The following is a 27,274-nucleotide window of genomic DNA, read 5'->3' on the forward strand; positions in this document are numbered from 1 at the left end:
TTTTCAGCTCTTCCTGGGGAACCCTGAGGCATTCCAAGGCCAGACAAGATATATAATATCTCCAGCCTGTACTGTGGCTGAATTAATAATGTCAATTTGCAGTAAAATGCATTTTATTACATAAAAAGTTTATGTATTTATTGCATTTCATACATTATTTATTAGTTCTTAAATAAAAATATATTTTAATGTGAAATTATTGTCAATAAATGGGGTTGTTTCATAAAGTATAAATAAATGCCTTAACTTTACAGATACTAATTTAACTCAGAAGGTACTTGTTAATCCCAATGTCCCAAGGTTTTCACATTTATTAACAATAATATATGGTCATTTGATTTATTTTGACAGTTAAACACACTGTATTATTCGGGGGGGGGGTTACAGGGTTTTGTTGTGTATATGATTTTACATTACATCAGTTTCTTATTTTGAATTCTGTAAATCTTTGACTAAAATCAGCATTTTCTTGTCATCTGAGAACATCTTCCCCATAGTGCAACCTCACTGCAGGTCTCACCTGTGTCACGACACTGAGAGGATCCTGTTCCATATCTCTGATGCAATCTTATTTTCATATACTGTAAGTGTCCCTTGTAATAGAAAATGACAGCAGATCTTGGAAAATTAAAAGGAACATTTTCTATTCAAATAAACAATGTTATTCAAAATGTCTACATGAAAATTCAGTTAAATATTAAAATCAACAGTAAGGCAAAAAGTGCAGCTTCAGATGATGATGACAGAAAACATAACCTATAAATCAGTAGTATTATTTCTATATTAAGAATCTTATTCTTTTCAGCAAGATAATACATTCAGAGCTCCACAGAAAGTTCAAAGACAAGAAAATTACATTTCATTAGTAGCTAGACAAATGTAGTGTAAATTTCTCTTTCAGGTTCATCATATTATAAACAGTCTGGTCAGGTTATATCCGACGTGGAGATCAGGATTTTGACCACATCAATGGAACAAACTAGAACTCCAAACAAAAGAAAACAGTCCAGGAGGAAAAACCTGCTAATTAACACAAAAACTAAACTGCCACATTTTTTGTTAAGTAGCACATTTAAGATACAAATGTTGTGTTTAAAGGAATATTAGCCGTTTGACCTTTGCTCAAGCTGTTTACCACCAACGCTCGGTGGTATTTGAAAGGCCTTGAAAAAATGAAGACCTGTAGCGATTTAACATCAAAAGAATCATTTGGAAAAATCTTTGTTTGACTGCAGTGGCAACAAGGTAAACAATGTCAAAACCTATATTCTACAACAAAAAGTTAATGAAATCATTGTGTTAAACGAAGCCTCACTCTCTGTTCTTACTGAAAATGCAGCAAGTTGAATCAGTTTAACCTGCTGTCCACTTTTGAAATAGAAAAAGAAGAACTTGGTCCATGTACCGTGTTGACAGAGCATCTAGAACCACATTCACAGTCAACCATGCATGCATCCATACACGGTGTTTGCAGAGTGACATCCTGCTGTTTGAAATCTCCTGCATGAAGTCTTTGTATTCCTTATGTGGTCCCGTTGTCCTCAAACCACCTGTCAGTTTATGCTGTGAAACCGTACATTGTGTCTCTGCTTAAGTGTCTCAAACACAAACTATTATGTCTGATCACATCAGACCAGCACACATACTTAATGGTATAAAAGTTGATCATTTTGGGATTATTTTCTCTCAGAGGAATCACCAATGAAGACGTTGAGTCTTACACTGGGACAGATTGCAGGAATGGTCCAGTGTGACTGTATGTACTGTGTATGTATGTATATATGTAAACGTGGGTGACTGTGTGTGTGTGTGTGTGTGTGTGTATATATGTGTGTGTGTGTGTCCCTCCTATCCAGAATAGTAGTTGGTGGGGACGAAGGGCATCTTGCTGACGGTGGCGGGCACTGCTTTTTTCCTGACCTCGACCTGGATGGCTGTTCCGTTTTTAGCGAATGCTGAATCCACGTAACCCATGGCAATGTTCTTTTTCAGGCAGGGAGAGGGGCAGCCACTGGTCACCTCACCTAAATCAAACAGGAGAGAAAAGGTCATATTTTGGAAATCTCTTTATGACATCCTTTCTGGCAACATCTTCATGAAAAAAAAAAAAAAAAAAAAGATAGCGAGCCAGAACACAAACATTTGGTAGAAATTTCAAGTTGGTTTCACTCTGTGGTTCAGTTTTACTTCCTGAGTAGCACATCGATCATTTATCTACTTTAATCTACTCAGTCTTTTGCTGCTTAAACATTACATTCATTTACTCTCTTTAGCCACTAAATGCAACGACCAGCAATATACTTGGAATCACAAGGATCTTTTTTATATATCATATATCCCAATAAGGCTTATGCATCCAAAATAACATGAAAACATGACAGAATTTGTATGATGTTAAAAGAAAAGTCAGACTTTGGTGACCTCCAGTGGTAGAATCATGCATGTAAGAAATCCTGCACATTGTGGCTTTAATGGGTTTTTTTTACGTTTACTCCAGTCATTTCCTTCCACTGGTGTTGCACTACTCTTAACTGAAATACAGAGATACCACAGCTCTCTCCCGTCTCTCTCTTCCTCCGCGTGTAATTTCTGACCTATGACCTTTCCATCAAGGCTGAGTATGGGTGTGTGTTGTCTGACGGGGGGGCCGGTGGACACCAGGCCGACTCTCTTCCTGGCTGTCTTGGCTTTGATCTGAGGTACGATGATGTCAGCGCCAGGGAAATCCTTGGTCTTGCGCCGACGCTTTCCTGCGTGCGAGAAGACGAATTGGACAGGAGTTAATACACAGAACAGACAAACAAACTGTATGTGCACCACCTAGTAGCTATCTGTGTCTGTCGGCCGTTTGGTGTCCAGCAGGTAGTGCTCAGTGGGTTTTTAGACACTCTTTACTGAAAACAACAGCCTACTGCGGCTCAAAATGTGATATGTAAGCGAACCTGTGCAGTCCGGACGGCTAAACAATGAGATGAAACTCGCTAAGCTGAAGCTCTGTTAAGCCAAGAGGATGTCCAGCTTTGGGTGACAATTCTGTGTAGGTTCACCACTAGGATGCCTCTCCCGTTACACGCTGCCAATCGAACTTGAACATGTCTGATTTAATACATGACAGCTTTTCTATTCTTACAAAAGAGTAAAAACGACAATTCACCATTTTACATCGAGATATGCGCCAGACTATTTCTTGGCTGATCTCCACTGGTTGCCTGGCAACTGGTCCAAGACCAAACATAGCCCCCTGTAAAACAGTGGATTGTGGTTTTTATAGCATGTTAGCGAGCTCTGTGGTGCTGGAAGACAGACAGAGCGGGGCTAGCCGTTTCCCCTTGTTTCCAGGCTAGATGCTAAGCTAAGCTAATCAGCTGCTGGCTCCATCTACATACAGACATGGATGTGAAATCAGAGGAAATTATTGACATGTTTTTAAAATGAATGGTTCCACCACACCCTTCTAAAACCGTACCTATGGTCCAGACTAGGGTGCCCTCCACAGGCGTGGTGGTCTCATCTATGTCGTTGCCATAGAGACAAAGCCCCGCCTCCAGTCGCAGGCTGTCCCTGGAGCCGAGGCCGGCCAGCTTCACCTCACTGTTAGCCAGCAGCTTCTCCGTCAGCTCCACCACCCTGGACTGAGGGACTGAGATCTGGAACGTAAGAGACGCAGACACATTGTAGAGCTTGGTCTCCATCCAATGGAAATTATTAACTGGAAACGGCAATTTGATACAACAATATTGAAATAATGCAAATCCGCTGTGGGCGGGGAAACCTGTTCATCTGCTTCACTAAAGTAACTGACAGACCTCGAAGCGTTCATGGAATAAAAACAGAGTGACTCAAGTGAGTCTGAAGCAAAGATGGGTTTATGTGAAAGAAAGAGTGAGTTAAAGAGAAGCAAACTCCCACATTCCATCTGTTAGACATAGAGAGCCACCCACATCCATCCTGATATCGACAGTGGTCCAGCAGAGACAGAGAGAGAGTGAACCATGTATCAAACCATTAGAATCTGGAATCAGACCAAATATGTGAAGAGTTTTAACTAAGTGAATTATCACATACAAAATGGAAGATGAACACAGTACAGTGACTTGAGGTCTTTGATGATGTTACACATCACATGCTGGGGCATGTGTGTTGTCAACTATTAGATACTATTAGATATTCCTCTTACGGGAACAATTGCACAGGAGGAATGAAAAGGCTACAAACCATTTATTACTGTTTTATTATCCAGGGGCTGGGCTTTGTAGGTAACCATGTCCACCGGTATGGTCCAAAATTAAATATCTCAAAAATGATTGGATGGGCTTTTCCTCCGGTGTCAACCTGAGGTCCTATTTGGAATCTTGTTTCCATTCCAGATTAGGAATTGTTCCTGTCAAGATGTTCACGCCCAGGTAGACCACTGTGGTTTTTATTGATTCAATCAAACATTAGAGCAATGCTCGTTGCCCAGACACACCTGGCAGAGACTCCATTCTACTGAGTGGGCCTTTCTAGTTAACTTTTATATTTGCTCAAGGTCACTGTCAAAAGCTAGTAAAGTGTAGGAGGGAAGCAAAGAGAGAGAGAGAGAGAGAGAGAGATGCTGACCTCGACCCCGTCTTCTCCAGTGTATCCACAGCGGGTGACCCTGCAGCCAGGGACACCAAACACAGTGGCCAAGGTGGAGGTCATGAAGGTCAGCTTACTGAGGTCCTCTTTCAGCCCTTCCTGGAGCACCTGAGACATGGATGGACCTGACAACACACAACGCAAGTGATGAACTATCTACATAAACCATGGCCTGAGGAGTCCTATGCAGAGGAAGGAAGGAATATCTAATATTTTACCTTGCAGAGCAATCAGCGCTTCATCAAGGAACTCCAGATCCACGTCCAGTCCTGCAGCTTTGCACTCTGCCAGTCTGGCCTGCAATGCACACAGACACACACGTCAGACACTCCTCTGCATCGGTCTACCACACTGACCTGTCTGTCTGCATTTACCTGCATGTGAGCGGAGTCCTTGTCGGCACAGCCGGCGTTGGAGACGACGTAGAGGTAGCCCAGGTCCGTCTTTGTCACAATGAGGTCATCAATAATTCCTCCTTTCTCAGTGGTGAAGAGGGACAATGTGCCCTGGGGTGGGGGGGTGGGGAAACAGGTGAGTGGGTGGACATGTTACCTATACAAGGCTCTGTTCACAATAAACGTGTCTTAGTTGACCTATCATAAGGCCCATTATTTCTGGGAATTTCTATTTTAAATAAACTTAAGAGACACGCTTTGACATGCGTTGTCTTGAAATGTGGACGTAGATCGATGAGACGTCACAAACCGTTGGTGTTTTCTATTAGCACAGACGCAGATGTATGTTCTTATCACACGTTTTCCTTTGAAGCAGCTATAATCAACCAATGTGCCAGAAGTCTTTCAGCTCATTATCTCCACCAATAGGATTTGATGCCTTATCTCACTTTCTGCGAGATAAAGACCTCTCATGCTTGCGGTGACACTTTTTCAAAACACATTTTATTGTTTCAGACTACTGACTCCACACTCACTACTGTTAACCAACCCCAGTCGGCAGGGGCAATTACTGATATCACAGCTGAGTACATCTCTCCCCGCCATCCATTATTTTACGTCCCACAGTGGTAAGAGATAAAAATTAAATAAAGTCTTTCAGAGTAATTTAATAAAATCCACAGTAGATTAAAAGTGATGTCAGAAATAAGTTAAGGGGACTTGACAAAAGAGGAGGTATTGGAGTCTATAAATGTAGACGTAAAGTGGTTATTAACTCTGAATGTAGTGTGCTTATCCTTGGTTTGTTGTATTATTTTTGAAAACACAGTAAATCTATGATTACTGAATCCAGTGCGTTTCATTGACATGGAAAAGAGGGCCCTAATTATTCAGAAATATTGAAGCTGAAGAGTTCTCCCCAACAATATTGGTAATATTTCTAGTTGTTTTGGTCTTCAGGTCTTTAACGTTTTGTTTCACCCAAATGTACACTATTTGTTCAGCTCCAAACTGCAAGTGCTTAGTGACTAGCTGGTGAACATGGTGGAGCATTTAGCATTTAGATTAATAGGTAGTTATCTCCCTCAGGAGTTGGTGGAGACCAAAAAAGTGCTAAAAGAGCTAAAATGACTTTTTGCCAAAAAGCTGCCAAACACTCCAAATTAATGATAAAAGCTTCTGCTCGATGTTTAAATATCCAGCTGTTAACTAACACGTTCAACTTAAAGGATGATAATGTTTCTATGTAAGTGGGCTAAAATCAGTTATTGCAGGTTCAACATGAAACAGTCCTTCAGCTCACCTGGTTGTCCCCGAGTTCTGCAATATCTGCAACAACCAGAGACTCCATGAACTTCACCCTGTCCTTTCCATGGACTTTGGTCTGACAGGAAAAAAGCAAAGGGATATTTAACACAGCAATGGCCCTTTTTTCTGGTGCTTTGCCTCAAGGATCAAAACAAATCTAAGTGGTGTATTTTCCTGTGATGGTCTGTTCACGCTCGTCTGACCTGCAGCATGTGGCTGACATCGAAGATGGAGCAGTGCTCCCTGGTGTGCATGTGCGAGGCAATGTGACTGTCTTTGTACTGCACAGGCATGCTCCACCCTGCAAACTCCACCATCTTTCCCCCCTGCTCCCTGTGGAAGTCAAACAGCCGGGTCTTCTTCAAGGCAGCCTGGGAAAGATAAAACACTGGACTGAGTGAACAGAAAAATAGAAACACAAGGGAACATTGATATATTTGTTAAAATACTAAATGGATGAAATGATGCATCTTAAATGCTAATAGTTTTTTTTTTAAATATCTATACATTGTTGACATCTTATACACTTTTAAGTAGTTCTACAAGGAATCAATTATTTTGGTATGTAATTATAATATGGTATTTTTCAAGATAATATCAATCTAACGACTGTAACATTTCCATTCCAAAGAAGATGCATATCCACAATCAAATGGTAGAACGACCACCACGCTGCCGTGTTCTGTTCTTTCTGCCCCGACTTCTGACCTTTGAACCTGACAGTGAGGGGGGGCTTATCAGCGCAGCAGCAGAAATGCATTATGGGGCTGACTGTGTCGACATGTTAGATAACACTCAATTTTGCTTTACGAAGCTGTTCAAGCCCAAAGTCAGCTATTAATTTGAACGAAGGTGGTTGTAATACACACACATACACACCTAATGAACTGTAGATTACAGTGGTCACATGGTTAGGAGTAGGACTTTAGTCCTTTTACCCCTTTTGCTTTGTGCAACACATTTAAAGATAAATCTTAGCTGACAAATGACCTTCAATTGGCTGATTGCTTTGAAATAACTTTATGTTTAACAGCAGAAATGATATATTTTTTAGTCTGATGCCAGTGATCATGTGCAGTCCAGTGACAGTATACTGTAGAATCAGTCACTCGTGGTTTTAATTCAATAAAATCTTGTTATGCAGCTCAGTGAAGTGAAGCAGACAGAGGCAGGACGACAGTCTGCTGGGACAGATGTACGTTATGTCTGCATGAACTAACTACCGCTGTGACACTCTGACGTCAGTACTGTAATATGCAGTCATACTAAAACAGACATTGATTATTATTATTATGGGCTTTGAAATTCAAAATGCCACGACATCGGTTCCACATACAGCTACTGCATTTAAAAAAAACTTTTTACAAGCTAAATTTCAAATGTGATGCAAGAAATATAAATCAGACAGAAACATTATGTTAATTCATATTACACCTACTAGTGAGGACAATGTGACAGTAAATAATAGACAGCCTGCCCTACAGTAAGGCTGGGATCAGAATGACACACCTTCCCAGAGAACACAAGTTTATTTCATCGGAGTCGTCAGAGCTGCTTTAACCAAACAAATGCACGAGCACGTTTCGAGTTAAGTTGCAGCGACAGAAGTTGCCCGTGCAGCAGCGACACTTTCACCCTCCACTTACATCCGCGCTGGAAGCCTGCCTCCTCCCCGCACATCCAGCTCCAGCGACCCGCAGCAAACCGTCCCTGGAAGCCCGCAGCGCGAGCCCCGAACCCTCGACGCCAAGCAGCAACCGAGCCCACATCCTGTCTCCGGAGTCCCTCTGAGCGTCTCACACACACGCGCGCGCCTGACGGGTTACACTTCCGCCGTGGTTCTAAACTCTTCGGACTCCGCTCTGGAATTTGCTCCTCTTCTCGCAAAAAAAAAAAAAACCCATGAAGCGGTAGTAATTGGAGGAAACCGCAAAGACTTGTGGGATATGTAGTTTATGAATCTGTTTGACCTGTTACACTTAGTAGTTTAATGCAGAGCTTCAACAGGGTGTCCGCGACCCCTAGCGGGTCCGCTGACTTACTGCAAGGGGTCCCCGGAATGATTTGATCTCAAACCTTTTTTTTCTTAAAAAAATAAAATGTCCAAAAATACATAACATCACACCCTATAATAAGCAAATATAAATCTTCCTATTTGTTAAATGTTACGTAGAAATGGCAATATAGAATTTGAAAATGTTCTATAAATATATGAATCTGTAAGCCATTATTATTTCAATGGCTTAGCATTGTATACATACATCATTACAAAGTCTTTTTATACTTGGCACTATAGGCTGCACTATTATTACATCATTATTGGTAAATAATGTGTTGGGAAGGTACTCCACAGTCCTACAGGTGGCTACGTCTAATGGAAGTCACTAACACAGATTCTTGCTGTCTGCACATTGACTTTGTTGTCTTCTCTGACCCGCTTTTGTTAGATAAGACTTCTTGACATCAATAGGACGGATTATCATCATTTCAGCGACCTCTCCATGCTGTTCTGTGCAAACTACAAATTTTATCTTAATACATTGGAAATGATATGTCTAAGAGATGGATCTTATTTCCATCCCAGGGAAATCAAGACATTGTATGTGTGTGTGTAGACAGACCTGACCCTTTGTACCCCATCATGCCCTCCATCTCGATCACTGAGTCATCCTTTGGCCTAAGAGACTAATAATACCCCCATGCCTGCTGCTATTTGAGGCCTGCAGGGTTGGGTGTGTGTGTGTGAGCATGTCTCTGGCGGGGTGGGCTAAATCAGAACATGGACACACACACAAACATTCTTGGTAGGAGAGGGTAGCGCTGGGGCGTCCTGGAGTCGTTCAGTGACACATACACGCTGGTGAGGAGCTGGACCCCGAGGCAAAACCCAAGGTTTCCTTCTGCTTTCATACACCAAGGATTTTTCTGGATTACCCTCGTCACCTTGGATTACCTGCGTGGATATTTAATGTGTCTCTCAGTTTGTGGTGACAGATGGTAAGTAGGACGAACAGTATACTTTAGACCCATTTTATCCAATCAAACAGATCTGGTTTGGTGACTCTGGGTGCAGTAAAGTAGCCTGTAAACCAGATAGTTAATCATCCACTCATTTGTTCAGGAGTCATGAGCCTGTCCTTTGGTACTTGATTGAATTCCAGCAACATGAGTTTATGGGTTTGACAACTATCTCTAATAAATCAGCTATTCACATGACCTGTTTATTTTGTCTTCAAATGGAAACCAAGTTCTTACAGACCGAACTACTGCTCTATTTTAATGTTAACAACAGAATATTCTCACATTCGTTTCCCATTCGCTTCCAGAACCGAACCATCACATTCTCATCTCTATTCGTAACCAACATGACATGTAAGATTTAGATTTAACTAGATCCAAACAGAACAAACAATTCTCTTTATTACTGTGATGAAAGTAAACGCAGACACAAAGTATCTGCTGTAACGCCAGCGGTGTCTGCTATCTAACAAATAATTATTTAGACATGAGATGCATTTCACAGGGTTGGCTGTGTATTGTTTACACACTATATAAAGCTACCAGTTCTTAATAAATCCCTCAATCCTTCTAATTACTTTGCCTCTCAGTCTTGGAATGGCAAATTAGAAATAGTCCAAACATAAAAAATAATGCTATATCATAAATTTGGCATTTCAATTGCAAACGAAGCAAACAAAGTCAACAGCCAGTAACGTTATTTAGAGCCAAATACATACACTCTCAGTGTAAGTGTTTTTCTTGTTTTGGCCTTTGGAAGCTAATACTGTGGAAAGCTGCATGGCACACCTTTAGGAAGATTATATAGCTTCCAGTTGTTGAAGAAAAAGAAGGTGTTGATTTGTGGACTTCCATCTTGAAACGCCTGTCCTCGAAACTCCCTGAAGAGGAGGCGAGATGTCGAGGCCTTCCTCCCAGACCACTCCTCAGTTCTACAGGGTCAGCGACCGAGATCTGACCGAGATCGAGCTCCATTCTGTGGATTCAATCAACGATCTCCACCGAACACACCCTGAACACTGCCACAAAGGTACACACACACACACACACACACACACACACACACACACACACAACCACAAAGGTACACATACAAACCCTGAACAGAGCCACAAAGGCACACACACACAACCACAAAGGTACACACACATAACCACAAATGTACACACACACACACAGCCACAAAGGCACACACACATCCTGAACACAGCCACAAAGGTACACGCACAGCCACAAAGATACACACACAACTACAAAGATACACACACAACCACAAAGGTACACACACACCCTGAACACAGCCACAAAGGTACACACACACACAACCACAAAGGTACACACACAACCTGAACACAGCCACAAAGGTACACACACCCTGAACACCGCCACAAAGGTACACGCAGACACCCTGAACACCGCCACAAAGGTACACACACAACCTGAACACAGCCACAAAGGTACACACACCCTGAACACCGCCACAAAGGTACACGCACACACCCTGAACACCGCCACAAAGGTACACGCACACACCCTGAACACCGCCACAAAGGTACACGCACACACCCTGAACACAGCCACAAAGGTACATGCACACACCCTGAACACAGCCACAAAGCCAGACACACACACAGCCACAAATATACACACGCAAAGCCACAAAGGTACACACACACCCCCCAAAAACAGCCACAACGGTACACACACACCCTGAACACAGTCACATGGTACACATACACACACACCCCGAACACAGCCACAAAGGTAAACACACACCCCAAATGCAGCGACACACACACACACACACAACACACACACACACTTTGTGCACTCGCAGTTAAACACACACCTCAAAGCAGCTAGAAATGTACACACACCGTGACATTGATTCGCTGTCTGTGATTCCAGGGAGCAGGCCTCCTCGTCCTGCTTTCTCTCCCTCCTCCAATGGAAATCTCTGCACAAGTGACATGACAGCTGTCAACCAGAGAGGCCACTCGGTCAACAGCAAATGGCAGAGTCGCCTACAGGATATGTTGACGCCCAGCTCGTCGCGGGCCTATGCCATGGGCTGTGCTATCATCACTCTGCTTCTGCTGACAGTGTTGCTCATCTTCTACTTTTTAGGTGAGATACAATAATCATTCATTTTCATTTGTTTCCCCTGGTGTTTCCTTGATGTCTTGTATTTTCTAGATCTATACATTTCCTACATACATTTCTATCCAAGACATGTCATGTAATCAGTTTTTAAAAAAACATGTCTGTAACCTTAGACAGACCAGCTGACAGTCTGCCTTCTTGCCTCCAGTCCAGCAGGGCGACGCCATCAGGATGTTGACTGAGGCGGTGAGGGAGAAAGAGACTGCAGCCACAGAGCTATCACTGCTGATCCAAGAGCTGCAGGCACTGAGACACAACCTGACGTCCACGAGAGGAAAATAAACATGCACATGTAGGCAAAAAAACACATTGGGCAGTTTTTCAGTTGAGTTGTCCTAAACTGTGTCTGTGTTTTCAAGATTAAATGCAAGCTGGTTTCTGAAATAATTCCCTCCCCTGGTAACTGTATGAAACAGAGCACATCTCATAATATTAAGCGAACTGAAGATTCACTATTATTTGATAAAAAAAATATTGAGTGACTTTAAAGTGTTGCTATTGTGTCACACCAAGTCTAAACCAATGTTTATATCCTCAGATCTAGCCGTTACATTTTGTTGTGTTTTGTGCTGCAAAAAGTTCACTGCGGTGAAAAGGAGATGTGACGATCACAGCTGGGAAAGTGGCTCCAGTAACAACTGTAGAGATTGATTAAAAACATAAATATAGTAATAGTAAATACATGTAATAATTAGGTAGTCGAGCTGAAATGAGAAATGCCTTCTAGATCACATCCCCGTTCATACTGTACACCTATTTAACAATATACACCTCACTAGCTAGCTCTGAAGTATTTGTACGTCAGGAGAACAAAATGAAAATCCAATTTAATTTTCATGAATTTTTTTAATGTGAAATAATGTGAAAAAATGTGCAATAAAGAAAATTCTCTTATGTATTTGTTTTAATTGACCGTCACCCTTAATTGTGACATGACTACTATGTTTGGGTAACATGCTGGCCCATCTGATTTCATGCTTCTTCTTCCTCCTCACATTTCTGCCCGCTCCAGCCGGGGTAGCACTGGCACATGAAGTGGCGGTGAAAAGGTTTGCCTTTCTTAGGGTCAGAGGTCATAGCTGGACCCGAGGAGAACATGTGACCAGACTTGGGGTGTCGCCTGGCGCAGCGTCCGTTGCCGTGGCAAAGTTGGAGGCTGCAGCGCTTCGCGTCAGACCTCAGCGATTGGACGAAGGGACCCAACACATCGTGTATGTAGTCCCGGAGAAGGTTGCACTGATGCTGGAGCGTGGGAGAACGGAGGACGGTCACACACACACACACACACACACACACACACATATCACTTACTTTCTCACAAACATTACTCACCTTAGATTTGGCAAACTGCACCTGTCCCCACAGCACCACGCCAGCAGCTCCCAGCGCCGCACTCTCCCCCAGTGTGTGCACCAGGTCCGTCTGCACACGCACACACACACACACACACACACACACACACCCACACACACACTCACAGTTGGTATGTGTTTGCATGTGTGTGTGTGCTTTTCATGACTTGCAACAATTCCCACCTTATTGAGAAAAGTGAAAGTGTTGGTGAATGCGAGCCTGGCGTAGGGAACGACCGGTGTGGCATGACCGGTGTTGTTGCCACGGCGCCAAACTGACGCCACCCTCAAAGCCTCCAGCAGTCTGTATCTGAGGGAAGAAGAATATCCATGAGAATAATATCCATCAGTAACATCCTGTGCACAAAGCGTTTATGTAACAGTCATATTCATCCATTTCTTGGACGTTTCTTGGTGTTCTCTGTACCTGACCAGCAGAGCTGCATCCGTGGTTCCTGCCAGCCCTTGAGGCAGGTAGATGCTGGGATAGAGAGCGGTGGACCGACGCCAGAGCCAGAACAGCCGGTCATTTTGCCTTTTGGCTCCCCTGTGGCAGCGTCCTGTGTAGCTTTTATCTGATCACACACATCATACATGAATGTTATAGTCTATATTCCCTTTCTTGGTCAAAACAAAGTATCTACAATGGAGTCCATGACCCATCAACCAAGCTACCTGTCTCTCTCTTCTCCTCATTGAAGCAGTCAGGATAACCATAAAACCCCCAGGCTCCTTTGGGATGATGTCCGACTGCCGACTGCAGCGTCTCCTCCATGAACTGCCGAGCGCTCGCCTCGAACGTTTGCCTTGCCAATTTGGTCGTGGCCCTCTCTGACAAATCTGGCTTCTCCCGTCTCACCAGCAGCTTGGACAGCGTCTGATACTCACTCTTGTTTCCAAAGTTTCCCTTCCACAACGGCCGCCACTCTTCCCAGTCGACGACGGCTATACCGGTGAAGTTTGGCTGCAGCAAGCCGGACATCTGGGTCACGGCAAGGGAGAGGTGAGCCGCGAGGTCGCTGAGCTGCGGTATCCCTCCGTTTACCTTCCTGCCATCTTGTGAGATGTATGGATATTTCCCCAGACGGTCACGGTAGAAGATGGTCATTTTCTGGAAAACGTAAAGGTGACATATACTGATTTTCAGGTTTCTACTATTATTTATATTATTTTGACCTTCTACTCAACCTTTGTAAACATATTTTAGCCTCTTTTAGCTTGTTGTTTTTATGGCACTCTTATTATTTGTGTTGGTTTCACCCTCGCCAACCCTGTTAGTAACTTTTTTCTGCAAACAAAGATCTGTGAACTTCCCACAATGCACTTCCTGCGCAGTATCAAACAGCATATGTTAGCGACTAGCTAATAATGTAGCAAAACGGCTGGAGTCTAAAAAGCCCAATATTTAGTGAATACTGGAATACGGGTTGACAGAGACGCCTGCGTATGTTATTTGTGAACATAAAAGCTATAATCCATTTAGAAGGTGGATATTTGTCCGTTGTTGTGGAGTTGTTATTGGAATGTTGGGACAAATGCATGTTTCTCAAATTATATTGTGAATATATGTTTTCTTTTTTTGTTGCCACTAGGACCAGTTAAGTTTCACACCCCATCTGTGACACTGCACTTCAGTCACCTGTCCCTGGAAGCTTTGCTGTTGGTTCTGCACGATATCAAAGTGGCCCAAGTCCAGGGAGACGTTGTAGCGTTGGTGACACTGTGCCGTCGGCATGTTCCACACCACGACGAAGGGCCAGTCCTGCAGGATCGGACCTGCTACGGGCAGGGGGGTGTCGGGGAGGACCTCTCCAGGGGTGGGGGTTGGTGACAGAGAGGTGCAGAGAACGGGAGTGAGGAAGAGCAGGAGGAAGGGAAGAGAGAGGTGAGGCAGAACCATGACTGCTCACCCACCGACGCGTCCTTTCCTTCCTGACAGGAGAGAGACATTTATTAATGAGGAACTTGTCTGCATCGGAGAAGACTAAGATTAATGAGTACACACTGTCGTCGGGGGACTTAAATACACACAAGAGTTAAAAGAGGGATAACAGGTTGTTTGTAACACCCTGCATGTTTATATCTGATGATTTAAAACTGTGACGGGTAATAAACATGACGAGACAAAGAATATGTTAAAAAATCTCTTTATTTCCATTATGTTTCATAAGTTATGATGAAAGATGCATCTGTTTCATCAATATAAAACAACTTTCACAAGGCTTTGGTTCTTGGCACTTTAATTTCAAGCATGTTACTGCTGGACAAAAAGAGTCTCTTACTAAACAGAAAAGTCTCTGTATGTAACCCGGAGGCTTCCAGCTTCCACATCTTGACTTTCTGTCTCTCAAACGTTTTCCTCACTCTGGATGTCCTCCATTACTTGTTGTCTGTGTGTCTGAGAGACAATTAATAGTCTGTTTGTTTGTCAAATGTCTTTGTGCATCCAATAGACGGGGACTCCTTTGGCGTCTCTGTGGGGTGTTTCAGTCAGAGTCTGAACTACAGGAGGAGGAGGAGGGATGGAAGGAGGTGGTGGAGGAAGAGGAGGAGGAGGGATGGAAGGAGGTGGTGGAGGAAGAGGAGGAGCAGGGATGGAAGCAGGTGGAGGAGGAAGAGGAGGAGCAGGGATGGAAGGAGGTGGAGGAGGATGTATACTGGCAGGTGGAGCTGACGCCACAACAGAAACCCCCCCTTGAGCATCCATCTTTGTCTGTGTTTGTTTCTTTGTGTTCTCCTCGTCACTCGGCATTCTGGAAAACCTCAACAGCATCTCCATGGGAACAAACGCCGCCATGGCGCCCGCGCTCTGCACCGGCATCGACAGCACGTAGCCGAGGTGGGCGTAGAAGTGCTGCTTGTCGTGAGTCGTCAGGTACAGGCGCTTGAGCCCTCTGCTTTTAGCATAGCGCTCGGTCTCCTCCATCAGCGTCCGGCCGTAGCCCTTCCCCCGCTCCGCGCTGGACACCACCACCGACTCCACAAACAGGCCGCTGCTGTGACCTACGACCCGGGACAGCCGGGCGTGGCCGAGCAGCCGCTCCATCTCTCTGTGGCCCTGCAGGAGAACCAGGCAGATGGGGAACTCTGGACAGGACTTCTGGAGAGAGTGAACCCGGGCGGCCTGGCTCCTCTGCCACTCGGAGTTGACCAGGTCCGCGCAGCGAACCAGCAGGTCTGGGCGTCGGTGGATCGGAACCACATGGATCTTCTCTGGTGGTCCCGAGTCTTTTACTCCTCCATCCAACGCTGAGATCTCACAGACCTCCTCAACATAAAGTGTCCGACGGTCTGATGTTGAGGTGGGGTGCAGGTCATCGCTCGGCTCCCGCCCGGACTCCGGTTCAGAGTTTGTTGATGTTAACGGTTCAGACCTGTGGCAGCGAGGGTTTAACTAAAGTCAGTCTCCATTCAACTCCTACGGCTAAGTGTGAAAAACGTTGATGTTAGTGCCTTCAACATGCAGTTCCTCAGTGCTGTGGTTAGTCTGATCACATCACACTTCATATCACTCAACAAGTCTAGTCTGAGTCAGAAAGAGGTCTAGAGGAGGTCTGATTCATCATACTCTGAGCTTGCCTTGCACGGCAGCTGGATTCTTGTGATGTCACGAGATCCTGCGAGACTCGCGGTTGCTACAATAGAGTTGTCTTATATTAGAACTGGAAAGTACTTCTTCATTTAAAGAAGGGCAGAGAACGGCATTGGCGGCTTTTCTCTATAGAAAACACGTTTTTGCTCTTCTTCCGACTTGCTTTGGTAAAAGTTTGATTCACAGATGGTTAACCATTTGTCTGCCACATATTTTTTGGAAAGTGCATGTCCTTTTCAAACGGGGTTTCTGGTGTCCTAAACGACGGGAAAACGCTACACACACACACACACACACACACACACACACACACACTATCTATTCACTCAGCCCAACATGATATCCTTTCTGTTATAAACCTGACAGATTGACCAGACTGGCATCATCTTGGATCAGATGTGTCATCATCCAGGGTCCTGACGGACTTTAGCTGTAAGACGAGACACATGCAGGGGGATTAAACCAGAGTGTTGATCTCCCTCTAATCTCTGTCTATACTCCCTGTTTCCACTGTAACCTTTACTGTCCTCCTCTTTCTGTGACAGACTGCTGGAGTATTGGGAGTTATGTGCCTTGCTCATGGACACTGGTGGATATAGGCGAAGGGGTCAGTGGTCAGGAGTGAGTCATCCGGGTGTGACTACAGAGCAACCTTCAGTCATAACACCGACCTTCAGGTCAACATGCAATCATAGACTATAAGAAGTGGACGCTTGGCATTTTGGCCGTCGCCATCTTGGAATCTATGGTAGCGACGGTTAGCAAGTCCGCGGTAGCGACCTACCAATCACAAGGGAGACACGCCGTAAAGCATACACAGCTTTATCGTCTATTTTACTCTAACTGGGTGCATAATTTACTCTGAGGAGTCGCCCCCTGATGGCCAGTAGAGAGAATGCAAGTTTAAGCTTCACTTTTCAGAACCGATGGTTGCCGCCTGCATGCCACAGAACTCTAAAGCTGGACTGCAACTAACTATTCTTTTAATTGATTAATCTGACAATTAATTACCAAATTGACATGTTTAATTGCTTTTTCTCCATTTAAAACACATGGAATTCAGCCATCATTGCATTATTAAAGTATTATTTAAGGTTCAGCTGTGCTTTTCCTACTGTGAGAATGTCACAATGCCCACAGTGAAAAAGGCCTTTTGTTCTTGAGCGAGGCACTGACTCACATTATGTGATGCCAGCATGAAAAAACTACTATTGGCTCCAGACATCAATAATAATATAAAAAAGTATATAAAGTTCCAATTTAATGTGTTTTCTATTTGTCTTCTCCCTGGGGGTAGCCTTGTTGTGTCAATATTTACTCCATGCTCACATTTTACAGGATCATAGAGGATCATTTTGTTTTCCAATGAAACCTAATATATTTTTAAGCTTTTCTTATCGAAAAAAATAAATGATAAATTTGAATGAAAATGTGACTATTTTGTAGAAACCTCTGATAAAGTGTTACTGCTGATTCCGAACATACTTTTTTAAATGCATGTGATTTGATCTATTCATTACCACACCATGTGAACGAAAGACCACATTAATAACACAAAATACACAGAAATATATATATATACATACATATATATATATTATAATTATTATTTAACACTTTAGGAAGCCCCGCAATAAAGCAGGGCATCAAAAAATTAGTTGAAACTCTTTTTGTTCCTCTCCACGGAAATCTTTAGTAAAAGGCGAAAGATTTATACGATCTGAAGAGAAACTAGAGTGTACCGAACAGATCTACAGGTGGCACACCCCATTCATCGTCATACCTTCCTCTGTTACGGTACGTGAATATACGTTTAGCTGCCCACATCAATGAAATAGAGCCAGACAGAAAGACAGCGCGTTTCTATCGTCTACCAATCGTACCGAAACGCGTTGGAGTGAAATATACGTGTAAATAGTTAAGAATATACGGTAATTTCTACACGCACGCTATGCATTATGGGAACACGGCGACCACGGTCACGCCTCTACCTTTTTAACTTTTTACCTTATGTTTTATTTTGTTTATTATATTGTTAACTATATTTCTTGTGGATACAAATGATGATTGGGTGATGTTTGGACTAATTAGGGATGTGAAAGTGTTTATACCGTAACGATAGCGCTAACTTTCTTACTTGTGGGCTAAAACTGTGCGCATGCGCAATAAGCGTTTTCAAAGACTAAATGACTCAAGAGACTAACCTTCCGCCTCGACATGTTTAATTGCTTTTTCTCCATTTAAAACACAAAGATAGTCATTCATATATTGCTAAAGATGAACAACAAGGTTTTTTTTTGCTCCTTTCCCCTTTTAAAAAATGACTTAAATGAATCAATTATGAAAATAATTGTTGAGTAATCATTTCAGCTCTACTCCCAAGGTGAATAAACTAGTACTAAACACTGGGTGCATTATTAATGAACATTTAACTCATCTTGGCAGCACTAATCATAAACAGTGAACAAGAAAGCAGCACCCAGCAGATGCTGAGAATGTAAATCTGAGTCTGGTAGAAGTCAAACCACGTCTGGTCATATAGAGCTGTCCTGCAACGACCACCATACAGAGGATAAAGCCTTTCCCCACCGATGCAACACTGTTTTATAGCCTGACATGGCTCTTGTGTGTCAGGGAACACACACGCCTACATCTCTGTGTGTGCTGATTCATTAACGTCCGCCCACAGCTTCCCTCTACTCTGAACCACAGTTGTTTTTAGGACCAACTTCAAGATAAATTCGCACCTCTCATCTTAGCAGAAAAATGTTCTTCCTGCATATTTTATCAGATTGTGTACATGCTGTGTATGTTCAAATTCTGCCTCACTGACTGAGTTGATACGCATTAATGTCTAATCACATGGTGATGGAAGTGGTTGCACAGCAGCTTGCTGTGCAGAATTGTACTTGCAACTGCAGGATGCTGGAAGGTTGAGGACAGATGCCTGATTCAATGTTCAGCATCATGTTCGCTGTGACTGACTGGCTCAAACTGTAGATGTCAAGATAAAAGTCTAGCCATAACAGGGAAGTAGACTTTTATCTTAACACCTCTTACCACAGGGTTTCTTGAGAAAGCTGAACTGCAATGCAGATAAGACATCTATGAAGTATACATGGTTTCTGTTGCATGTTTTGCAAATTATTCAGGCAAATAAATAATCTATTGTAACTTATTTTCTTGATTTTAGTACACAAAAACAATCCTCAGTGTAAACTCTGAATCGCAGTAACTCTGTTTACGAGTACAATTCATGCAGCATTTTTCTCTCCATGTGACGCTCAATCTATCAGGCTTTAAAATCATATTAAAGAGGCAGAAGCACAGTTGAGTTTGTCTTAAAGTGCTGTGAAGAAAAAAACAACTATTTTCAGACTTCGTAAATGTTCAATTAAGAAACAACGCAATTGAAAAATGTTCAGAGAAATGGCTGCGGTTCAATTGGTCTGGTATTTATTTTACACTGCAGAAATAAAATCTAAGAAAAAACCCATGAAAAAAAAAAAAAAAAAAAAAACTCACCAAGAGAGAAAAGCTGAAGCCAAACGTCTGACTGGGGAACTATGACAGCTATGGATGTATTACTGCCTACTACTGCAATTTAACATCCTCACAACATGCTCCTAAACGGATGTTCAAAAGACGCGACAGGAAACTGGCACACACACACACACACACACACACACACAGTGACTTGTCAGCCTATCAACAACACTGCACATTTCCTTAGAGATTATGAGCATCACTATTAATGACATATCAGTAGGACTTTATTTCCTCTTTTAAAGGGTGTTTACAGTAAAGTTTTTTTTACCAGCATTCATTAATGACACTTAATAACTGTTTCGATTTTGTCTTATGGGAGAGAAGGAAAGCACAGGTGTAACTACTGTGTTAAAGTGTCGCTGTAAGCCAGCACCTAAATGGAATTCAGCCATCACTGCATTATTAAAGTATTATTTAAGGTTCAGCTATGCTTTTCCTACTGTGAGAATGTCACAATGCCCACAGTGAAAAAGGCCTTTTGTTCTTGAGCGAGGCACTGACTCACATTATGTGCTGCCAGCATGGAAAAACTACAATTGGTTCCAGACATCAATAATAATATAAAAAAAAGTATATAAAGTTCCAATTTAATGTGTTTTCTATTTGTCTTCTCCCTGGGGGTAGCCTTGTTGTGTCAATATTTACTCCATGCTCACATTTTGCAGGATCATTCTGTTTTCCAATGAAACCTAATATATTTTTAAGCTTTTCTTATCGAAAAAAATAAATGATCAATGTGAATGAAAATGTGACTATTTTGTAGAAACCTCTGACAAAGTGTTACTGCTGATTCTGAACATACTTCATTTAAGTGCATGTGATTTGATCTATTCATTACCATACCATGTGAACGAAAGACCACATTAACAACACAAAACACGCACAAATATATATATATATATATTATAATTATTATTTGACAGAAAGAGGCAGCCCCGCAATAAAGCAGGGCATCAAAAAATTGGTTGAAACTGTTTTTGTTCCTCTCCACGGAAATCTTTAGTAAAAGGCGAAAGATTTATACGATCTGAAGAGAAACTAGAGTGTACCGAACAGACCTACAGGTGGCACACCCCATTCATCGTCATACCTTCCTCTGTTACGGTACGTGAATATACGTTTAGCTGCCCACATCAATGAAATAGAGCCAGACAGAAATACAGCGCGTTTCTATCGTCTACCAATCGTACCGAAACGCGTTTGAGTGAAATATACGTGTAAATAATAGTATAGTAATAGAATATACGGTAATTTCTACACGCACGCTATGCATTATGGGAACACGGCGACCACGGCCACGCCTCTACCTTTTTAACATGTTTTATTTTGTTTATTATAGTGTTAATTATATTTATTGTGGATACAAATGATGATTGGGTGATGTTTGGACTAATTAGGGGATGTGAAAGTGTTTATACCGTAACGATAGCGCTAACTTTCTCACTTGTGGGCTAAAACTGTGCGCAGGCGCAATAAACGTTTTCAAAGACTAAATGAATCAAGAGACCAACCTTCCGCCTCGGCGAAAATTAGTTTTCATCTAAGCTAGTGTGTTTGAAACACTGTCACATTCCTTTCTCGTGTTTTTTCTTTCAAAGCAGGAGCCGCATATTCAGAATGTATTGCATTTTACTCGGTAAAACTGTTTGTTTGTTTTTTTTAATAGTAGGAGACTTTCATTTCTACACGCGAGCTCATTAATCAGGTTTGCTCTTGATCCAGCGAGTCTTCGTCATCTACTGTACGCATAATTGCTTTCCAAACAACTTTCATTGTAAGAACGCCCACTATATATACACACAGTAAAATAAAACCATGTGGTGACGTTACACAAACGTGAGCAATGCACACGAATACTATATTATCTATAATACGGCTAAATAATGAACGCGTACAGCCTCAGCCAGGAGTCCTGTGTTGGCGTGCTCCAAAGTAAACGAAGACAAAGCCGTATAACCGTGTTTATGCGGTCAAATACATGTACCGACTTGACTTGTGGGCTTGAACTTTATTTTGGACACTCCCGCCCTCCCGTTCCCTTCTTGGCATCCACTTCCATGTAAGGTAAGACTTAAAAAATGACAGTTGGCAGTCAGCGCTGCATGCTAGCTAGACTAACTCATTAGCTTACTGTCAGCTGTATTAGTGCATGCAGTGGATTTGTTAGATATTAGAAGTAACCACGCGTTTATTGTTCAGTAGCGGACAACAACTCTACTTTTAACATTCAAATATCCCATTTCTACGTTCCCACCACACCGTAACGTTACCTACATCTCTAGTCTCGCGGCTCGTCGCCAGTGCTCGTCCTCCGGCGTGCTCATGTTTGTCTGACAGCTGATCCGTGGTCGGCTTTACATTCTTGCAACGCCGGACCACAGCTGATGAGCGTGAATGATGTCTGGTCCAGGGTCAGTTTGTGCAGGAGGAAATGATGCGGCTGATCTTCTCACTGGTCTAACCGGTCATGTCTGCCACCCTGCGGATGGGAGCGGTATTACATAAAATAAGGCTTCCTACCGGTTACTTGTACTAAAACATAATAAATTACAGTAAATACGATATAGCTATGGTGGTCATACTGGATCACTGTATGGGACTCATTCGTGTAACTGGTTTATAACAGTAATCTACAGTAAATACTTCATCAGCTGCTGCTCCGCCCAGCAATTGCAAAACCTTATATAAATTGCTTTGAGAAATTCTGAAAAATTAGGAGGACATGGTTGAACAAAATGAAACTGCATAACTAACAGTGTATTTGTCTTAAATAGACCAACACCAATAACAACTGTAACACACACAGGATATTTGCTTAAATGGCACCAAAAACTGTTGCATTTGAATCGTCATTGAGTTCAGTCATCACCTCTGCCAGTCAATGAATAGTTAAAGGAGTCATCACCTGGAAATCGCAATTTCTCTTGTTAAAACATGCATATCTGTGTTTGACCTCAGTTGAAACTTGCCTGAAAGGCTGGAGTTTGAAAGTGGCGCCGTTTTTTCGCTTCTGCTCTTTTTCCGAACAGGAATAGCACACAAGGGTGTGCATTCCTAAAGCACGAGATTTTGATTCTGCGCCTTCGGTGACGTCACCGTGGCGGCTACTTGCATAAGCCCACCCCTCTTTCACCACCCAACCCCGCCCCGTCCGCTACCTGAAATCGCCGAAGCGCCGCCATTATGTTTTGGAGTCTGCATGCAGGCAAGCCCCCCCGGCTCTGTCCTTCCTGCGGCGAATCAACGCGCGCCTCATTACATATTATACAATGCACATCCGGACCAGTCAAAACCTCGCGCGTAATCTCGCGTGATAAAATCGCGGTACGAAAAAGGGTCAGAACAAGCTCAATGTTTGATTAAAAAATTTTTTTTTTTTTCTAATAAGTTTTACGAATTGATCCAAAGCGATCCAAGGGGGGCTGGATACGTATAAAACCAGGTTATGACTCCTTTAACGAATGTGCTTAACAGTTTGCATTCAATTCAAGGCTGTTGCATTGCAAGGTACTGTAATAATGTTTATTATTTTGTCCATCTGTTGCATGTCCATCTGTTGCATGTCCAAGTACATGGCTGAATCATCAACATAACAAAAGGCAAGATGTTTAACAAAATGTTTGCTTTATTTTTTCAGTTTTTTTATCCAGGACAACTCATTCAAGGATAATCAAGGAGAAATAAGCACTAATATTTTTTATTAGAATTTTTTTGTTTGTTTTTACATTTTGTCAGAGATGGATGGTGAATTTTATCATAATTGGTCAAAGTAAAACAAAACAAAAATAATAAATGAATATATAATAACAATACATTAATAATTAATTCAATACAATGAAGTGTGGCGTCAATGATAGAATAACAATGGCCCAGAAAATGTAGGGTTTTTATTGTCTTCACTGCTTCTTCTGTGGTACTGCAATAATCACCAGCACTAACTCAACTCAATCAACAACAGTAGAGGAAGAAATGGAGCGCTCACAAAGTTATGCACCCCGGCCTCCCAAAGAGGAAACACTTTTTTTTATTTAAATAATATTTTATCAAAGCTTCTGTTTTTTTATCTTCATAAAATGTTTCTAAAACGTATCTGTCTTCTTTAAACTTTTCTTTCTCTCTTTTTTTTTTTTTTGCATTTTGATTAATTTTCCTTTTCAGAGATTTTAAAAGTTTTTGTCTCCATTTTACCACAATGTGTCCGTTTTTGCAAGTGTGGTTGCCTATGTGTTTTTGAGTATATGCATCTGTACCTGTGTGTGTGTGTGTGTGTGTGTTGATGTGTCCTTTGCTGAGGCTCGCTGGAACAACTATGAGTTGTTTCAGTTGTGTGTAAGCTCATGTGAATGCAACGCCTGCACATATGAAGCATGATGTTGTGTCTGTGTGTGTTTTTTCTGTCCTTACACTGCATTGTCTGTATTAAGGTCATTGCAGCAAAGACATTCATACTGAGAGGTTGACGCTGGCTCAAGCAATGAGGTGTGTGGCCTTTAGCTTGTTCTGTGTGTGTGTCTGTGTGTGTGTGTGTGTGTGTGTATGTGTCTATTAAGGAGTGTGTTGAAGTAGTATGTGCACGAGGATGAGCAGACGAAGTGAAGTGGGCGTCTCTCAGTGCCTACATATGTGTCAATGTACGTGGGTGTGTGTGTGTGTGTGAGAGAGAGACGGAGAGAGAGAGAGACAGAGAGAGACAGAGAGAGACAGAGAGAGAGAGGGAGAGAGAGAGAGAGAGAGAGAGAGAATGTGTGTGTGTGGGCATTTATGTACTTGCAGGTGAGCCAAGTACACTTCCTCATGTGTTCGTACGCCCTGTGTGAAGCTTATTATGAGTCTGTGTAGCTACTGCATGATGTGAGAGAGGACATATGTCGGTATGTGTGTGCGTTTGTTGTGTGTGCATTTGTTGTGTGTGTGTGTGTGTGTGTGTGTGTGTGTGTGTGTGTGTGTGTGTGTGTGTGTGTGTGTGTGTGTGTGTGTGTGTGTGTGTAATAGAAGGCACGGAGGGTGGTGTGGGAGGCTCAGTCTCTCAGGTCCATGCTGGAGCCGAACAGGGCCACCAGCTGCTCCTCATAGTGGGCGATGTTTCTCTTCATGATCTCCTTACAGGAACCCAGGAGGCGCTCAAACGCCTGAATGTCTATTACTGGAGGGGGGAGGGGGAGGGGGAGGGGGAGGGAGAGGGAGAGAGAGTCAGTGTGGAATTATCTCATTTGCCATAAACACGACAGTCCTAACAGAGCAACACACTAAAAAGTGGATCTAAACTGAGGTGTCTTTTGAGGTCAAACGATAACTGAAGCGGATTGTTTTAATTAGTGCTTTGACATTTGTCAGACCCAGGTAGAGAAACTTTCCCATCTTAAATGCCTTCACAGGGCACCAGAGAACTCTTGCAGTCCTGCTCATCTTCCACAGCCGCAACAGAACAGGGAGGATGATGATCGCACGACAGACGGATTATGTTGCTGCAGGACGGTTGAGTGACATTTTTCTCTGCTTCAAAGACGAGCAGCTGTTCATGGACAGGCTGTCGAACTGTTAGTACAGTAAACAGAAGCTACACTGAACAATAACACAGTGCTGTTGTACTGACTGTGTGTGGGGGAGAAAATAGGGGAGCAAAAAGACACGTGCCTGACATCACATCTACCGTGAAAAAATAACCTGTGTGAATAAACAAAAAGCGGTGCAATTAGCATGAAGCACATTTCACAACAGACGGAGACAGAGAAACACAAGCAGCTGTTTAAACATCCTGTGTTGATTTTCTAAAGTGGAGAGCTTGCTCGTGCAATGTAGACCCTGAATTAGTGCACCCACTTTAAAAGGCGAGATAATTACTGAACGAAAATGCAAGGTGATGACAGACGAGATGACGAGCCAAACGGCCATCGTGAATTAATCAAAACACAAATGCCACTTGATATCTCATGACAAACTGCTTGTAATTGCGCAATTAGTGGTAAAATGAATATTACAGGCATTGTTGTAAGAGTGGAGTGGTTTAAATGATGCTTATTTACTGGGGGAAAAAAACACCTTTATTATAATCATATAATATTCATTTGGGTGCTTTAGATGCAGGTATCACCTTCCTAAAAGTTACTTCATACACTTATCCTACTTTATTGTCATTTTTCCTTGTTAGCAGCATTAGCAGCGATGCTGACAAATGTGTTAAACAGGTGTGTCGGAGTGTGTCAGAGTGTGTCGTCTTACCCAGACACTTGACATTGCCCACTGCGTAGGCCGAGGCAGCCCGGGGCTTGTTAGTGACCAAGGCCAGCTCCCCAAAGTAGTGACCCCTGCTACAGCGCGTTATCTCCACCTCTGCATTGTCTGCATGGTCTGCCTTCGTCTGCAGGGAAGAGAGGAGAGGATTAAAGGTTACGAACCACTGAGCGCTTCTTTTTTTTCTCTCTCCCTCTCTCTAGCGAGAAGCACTCAATGACTGAGCAGGCGATAGAGATTCCTGCTGTTGCTAGGCAAAACCAGGAAACACCTTTGTACTCTGGTGGTCTTTACTGTGTGGGATGTCATTGTGAGAATGTTCTACCCATAAACTACTTGGTGGGAGGATTATAATCAGCTTTTATATTATTGGTGAATATTCCTGTACCAATAAAATCATTTGTAGAATATGTATCAGCCTCATTCAGCCTGAATGGTTTCTTCCTTTCATTCGTGGGATCGATGCCAGAAGAAATATGTAGATTAGAACTTCCGACTATAAGGTCTCTGAGGGATACAAGGTGACATAAATTCACCGTTGCAGTGAAAACGTTATATTAAAATGTATGCAGAGTGATGAAATAGAGAAATGAAGGTGAGGAGTATCTTACTTTACTCTTCATCATGATCTTGACCTCTCCAGATTCTACTACATAGAAGCAGTCAGCCTTGTCTCCCTGATGAGGAAGCAATGAGAGAACGCATAAATACATTTAGAAAAAGCTAGGCGCTGTATTTGCATATTAACATTTCATCTCTGTGTGAAATCACATCAGCTATATCCAAGTCTCACCTGTGTGATGATACGCTCACCCTCTAGGAACTGCTTGGCTCCTAATACATCCACTATCTTCATCCTCTCATTCGCCTGCAACAAGAAAAGCGGAGGGAAGACGGGGAGGTAGAGAGAAGAGAAATAAGAGAATCGTTTCATTTACTCTGCAGGCAGATCAATGCCAAGCAGACTCCTTTTCATCAGACTTCCCTCCCTCAATGCCTTCATCATCTCCTGCTGTGCTCTTGCTCGAAAATCACTTCTGGGTTAT

General features: G+C 42.7%; 5 protein-coding genes across 8 annotated transcripts in view; 1 reads left to right on the top strand and 4 right to left on the bottom strand.

Annotated features, from left to right (window-relative positions):
- Positions 1 to 339: 339 nt before the first annotated feature.
- amt (aminomethyltransferase) lies at positions 340 to 8,174 on the bottom strand. The gene is made up of 9 exons (XM_084015542.1): positions 7,970 to 8,174; positions 6,527 to 6,694; positions 6,319 to 6,399; positions 4,995 to 5,126; positions 4,839 to 4,917; positions 4,600 to 4,745; positions 3,467 to 3,647; positions 2,595 to 2,750; positions 340 to 2,024 (listed from the first exon to the last, which is right to left on the bottom strand). The coding sequence occupies exons 1-9, from the start codon at positions 8,090 to 8,092 to the stop codon at positions 1,849 to 1,851; spliced, it is 1,242 nt and encodes a 413-aa protein (XP_083871668.1). The 5' UTR covers positions 8,093 to 8,174; the 3' UTR covers positions 340 to 1,848.
- Positions 8,175 to 9,183: 1,009 nt separating this feature from the next.
- Positions 9,184 to 12,037, top strand: LOC311016821 (uncharacterized protein). Of its 3 annotated transcripts, XM_084014775.1 has the most exons (5): positions 9,184 to 9,320; positions 9,650 to 9,695; positions 10,229 to 10,371; positions 11,250 to 11,468; positions 11,653 to 12,037. In XM_084014775.1, the coding sequence occupies exons 3-5, from the start codon at positions 10,239 to 10,241 to the stop codon at positions 11,784 to 11,786; spliced, it is 486 nt and encodes a 161-aa protein (XP_083870901.1). In that variant the 5' UTR covers positions 9,184 to 9,320; positions 9,650 to 9,695; positions 10,229 to 10,238; the 3' UTR covers positions 11,787 to 12,037. The 3 variants fall into 3 exon arrangements, with proteins under 3 accessions (XP_083870901.1, XP_083870900.1, XP_083870899.1); XM_084014774.1 differs by lacking the exon at positions 9,650 to 9,695 and having other exon boundaries at positions 11,653 to 12,036; XM_084014773.1 differs by lacking the exon at positions 9,650 to 9,695 and having other exon boundaries at positions 9,190 to 9,320; positions 10,102 to 10,371; positions 11,653 to 12,036.
- Positions 12,038 to 12,324: 287 nt separating this feature from the next.
- On the bottom strand, positions 12,325 to 20,092 carry hyal3 (hyaluronidase 3). The gene is made up of 7 exons (XM_084014771.1): positions 19,974 to 20,092; positions 14,496 to 14,788; positions 13,532 to 13,967; positions 13,284 to 13,431; positions 13,040 to 13,166; positions 12,837 to 12,926; positions 12,325 to 12,746 (listed from the first exon to the last, which is right to left on the bottom strand). Exons 2-7 carry the CDS (start codon positions 14,754 to 14,756, stop codon positions 12,477 to 12,479), a joined length of 1,332 nt encoding a protein of 443 aa, XP_083870897.1. The 5' UTR covers positions 14,757 to 14,788; positions 19,974 to 20,092; the 3' UTR covers positions 12,325 to 12,476.
- Positions 15,281 to 22,788, bottom strand: naa80 (N-alpha-acetyltransferase 80, NatH catalytic subunit). Its single transcript, XM_084014772.1, has 2 exons — positions 22,272 to 22,788; positions 15,281 to 16,230 (listed from the first exon to the last, which is right to left on the bottom strand). Exons 1-2 carry the CDS (start codon positions 22,319 to 22,321, stop codon positions 15,285 to 15,287), a joined length of 996 nt encoding a protein of 331 aa, XP_083870898.1. The 5' UTR covers positions 22,322 to 22,788; the 3' UTR covers positions 15,281 to 15,284.
- An 816-nt stretch (positions 22,789 to 23,604) lies between these two features.
- The window catches only part of prkar2aa (protein kinase, cAMP-dependent, regulatory, type II, alpha A), a 39,196-nt gene continuing 35,526 nt past the window's right edge, over positions 23,605 to 27,274 (bottom strand). For both annotated transcript variants that reach the window (XM_084014456.1, XM_084014455.1), the window contains exons 8-11: positions 27,022 to 27,096; positions 26,840 to 26,905; positions 26,217 to 26,355; positions 23,605 to 25,140 (exon numbers count right to left, since the gene is read on the bottom strand). In XM_084014456.1, coding sequence (XP_083870582.1) covers positions 25,016 to 25,140; positions 26,217 to 26,355; positions 26,840 to 26,905; positions 27,022 to 27,096 — 405 coding nt within the window. In that variant the 3' untranslated portion in view covers positions 23,605 to 25,015. The remainder of the gene's footprint in view (positions 25,141 to 26,216; positions 26,356 to 26,839; positions 26,906 to 27,021; positions 27,097 to 27,274) is intronic.

This window comes from Eutrigla gurnardus (genome assembly GCF_963514095.1).
Source record: "Eutrigla gurnardus genome assembly, chromosome: 8".
NCBI classification, from domain to species: domain Eukaryota; kingdom Metazoa; phylum Chordata; class Actinopteri; order Perciformes; family Triglidae; genus Eutrigla; species Eutrigla gurnardus.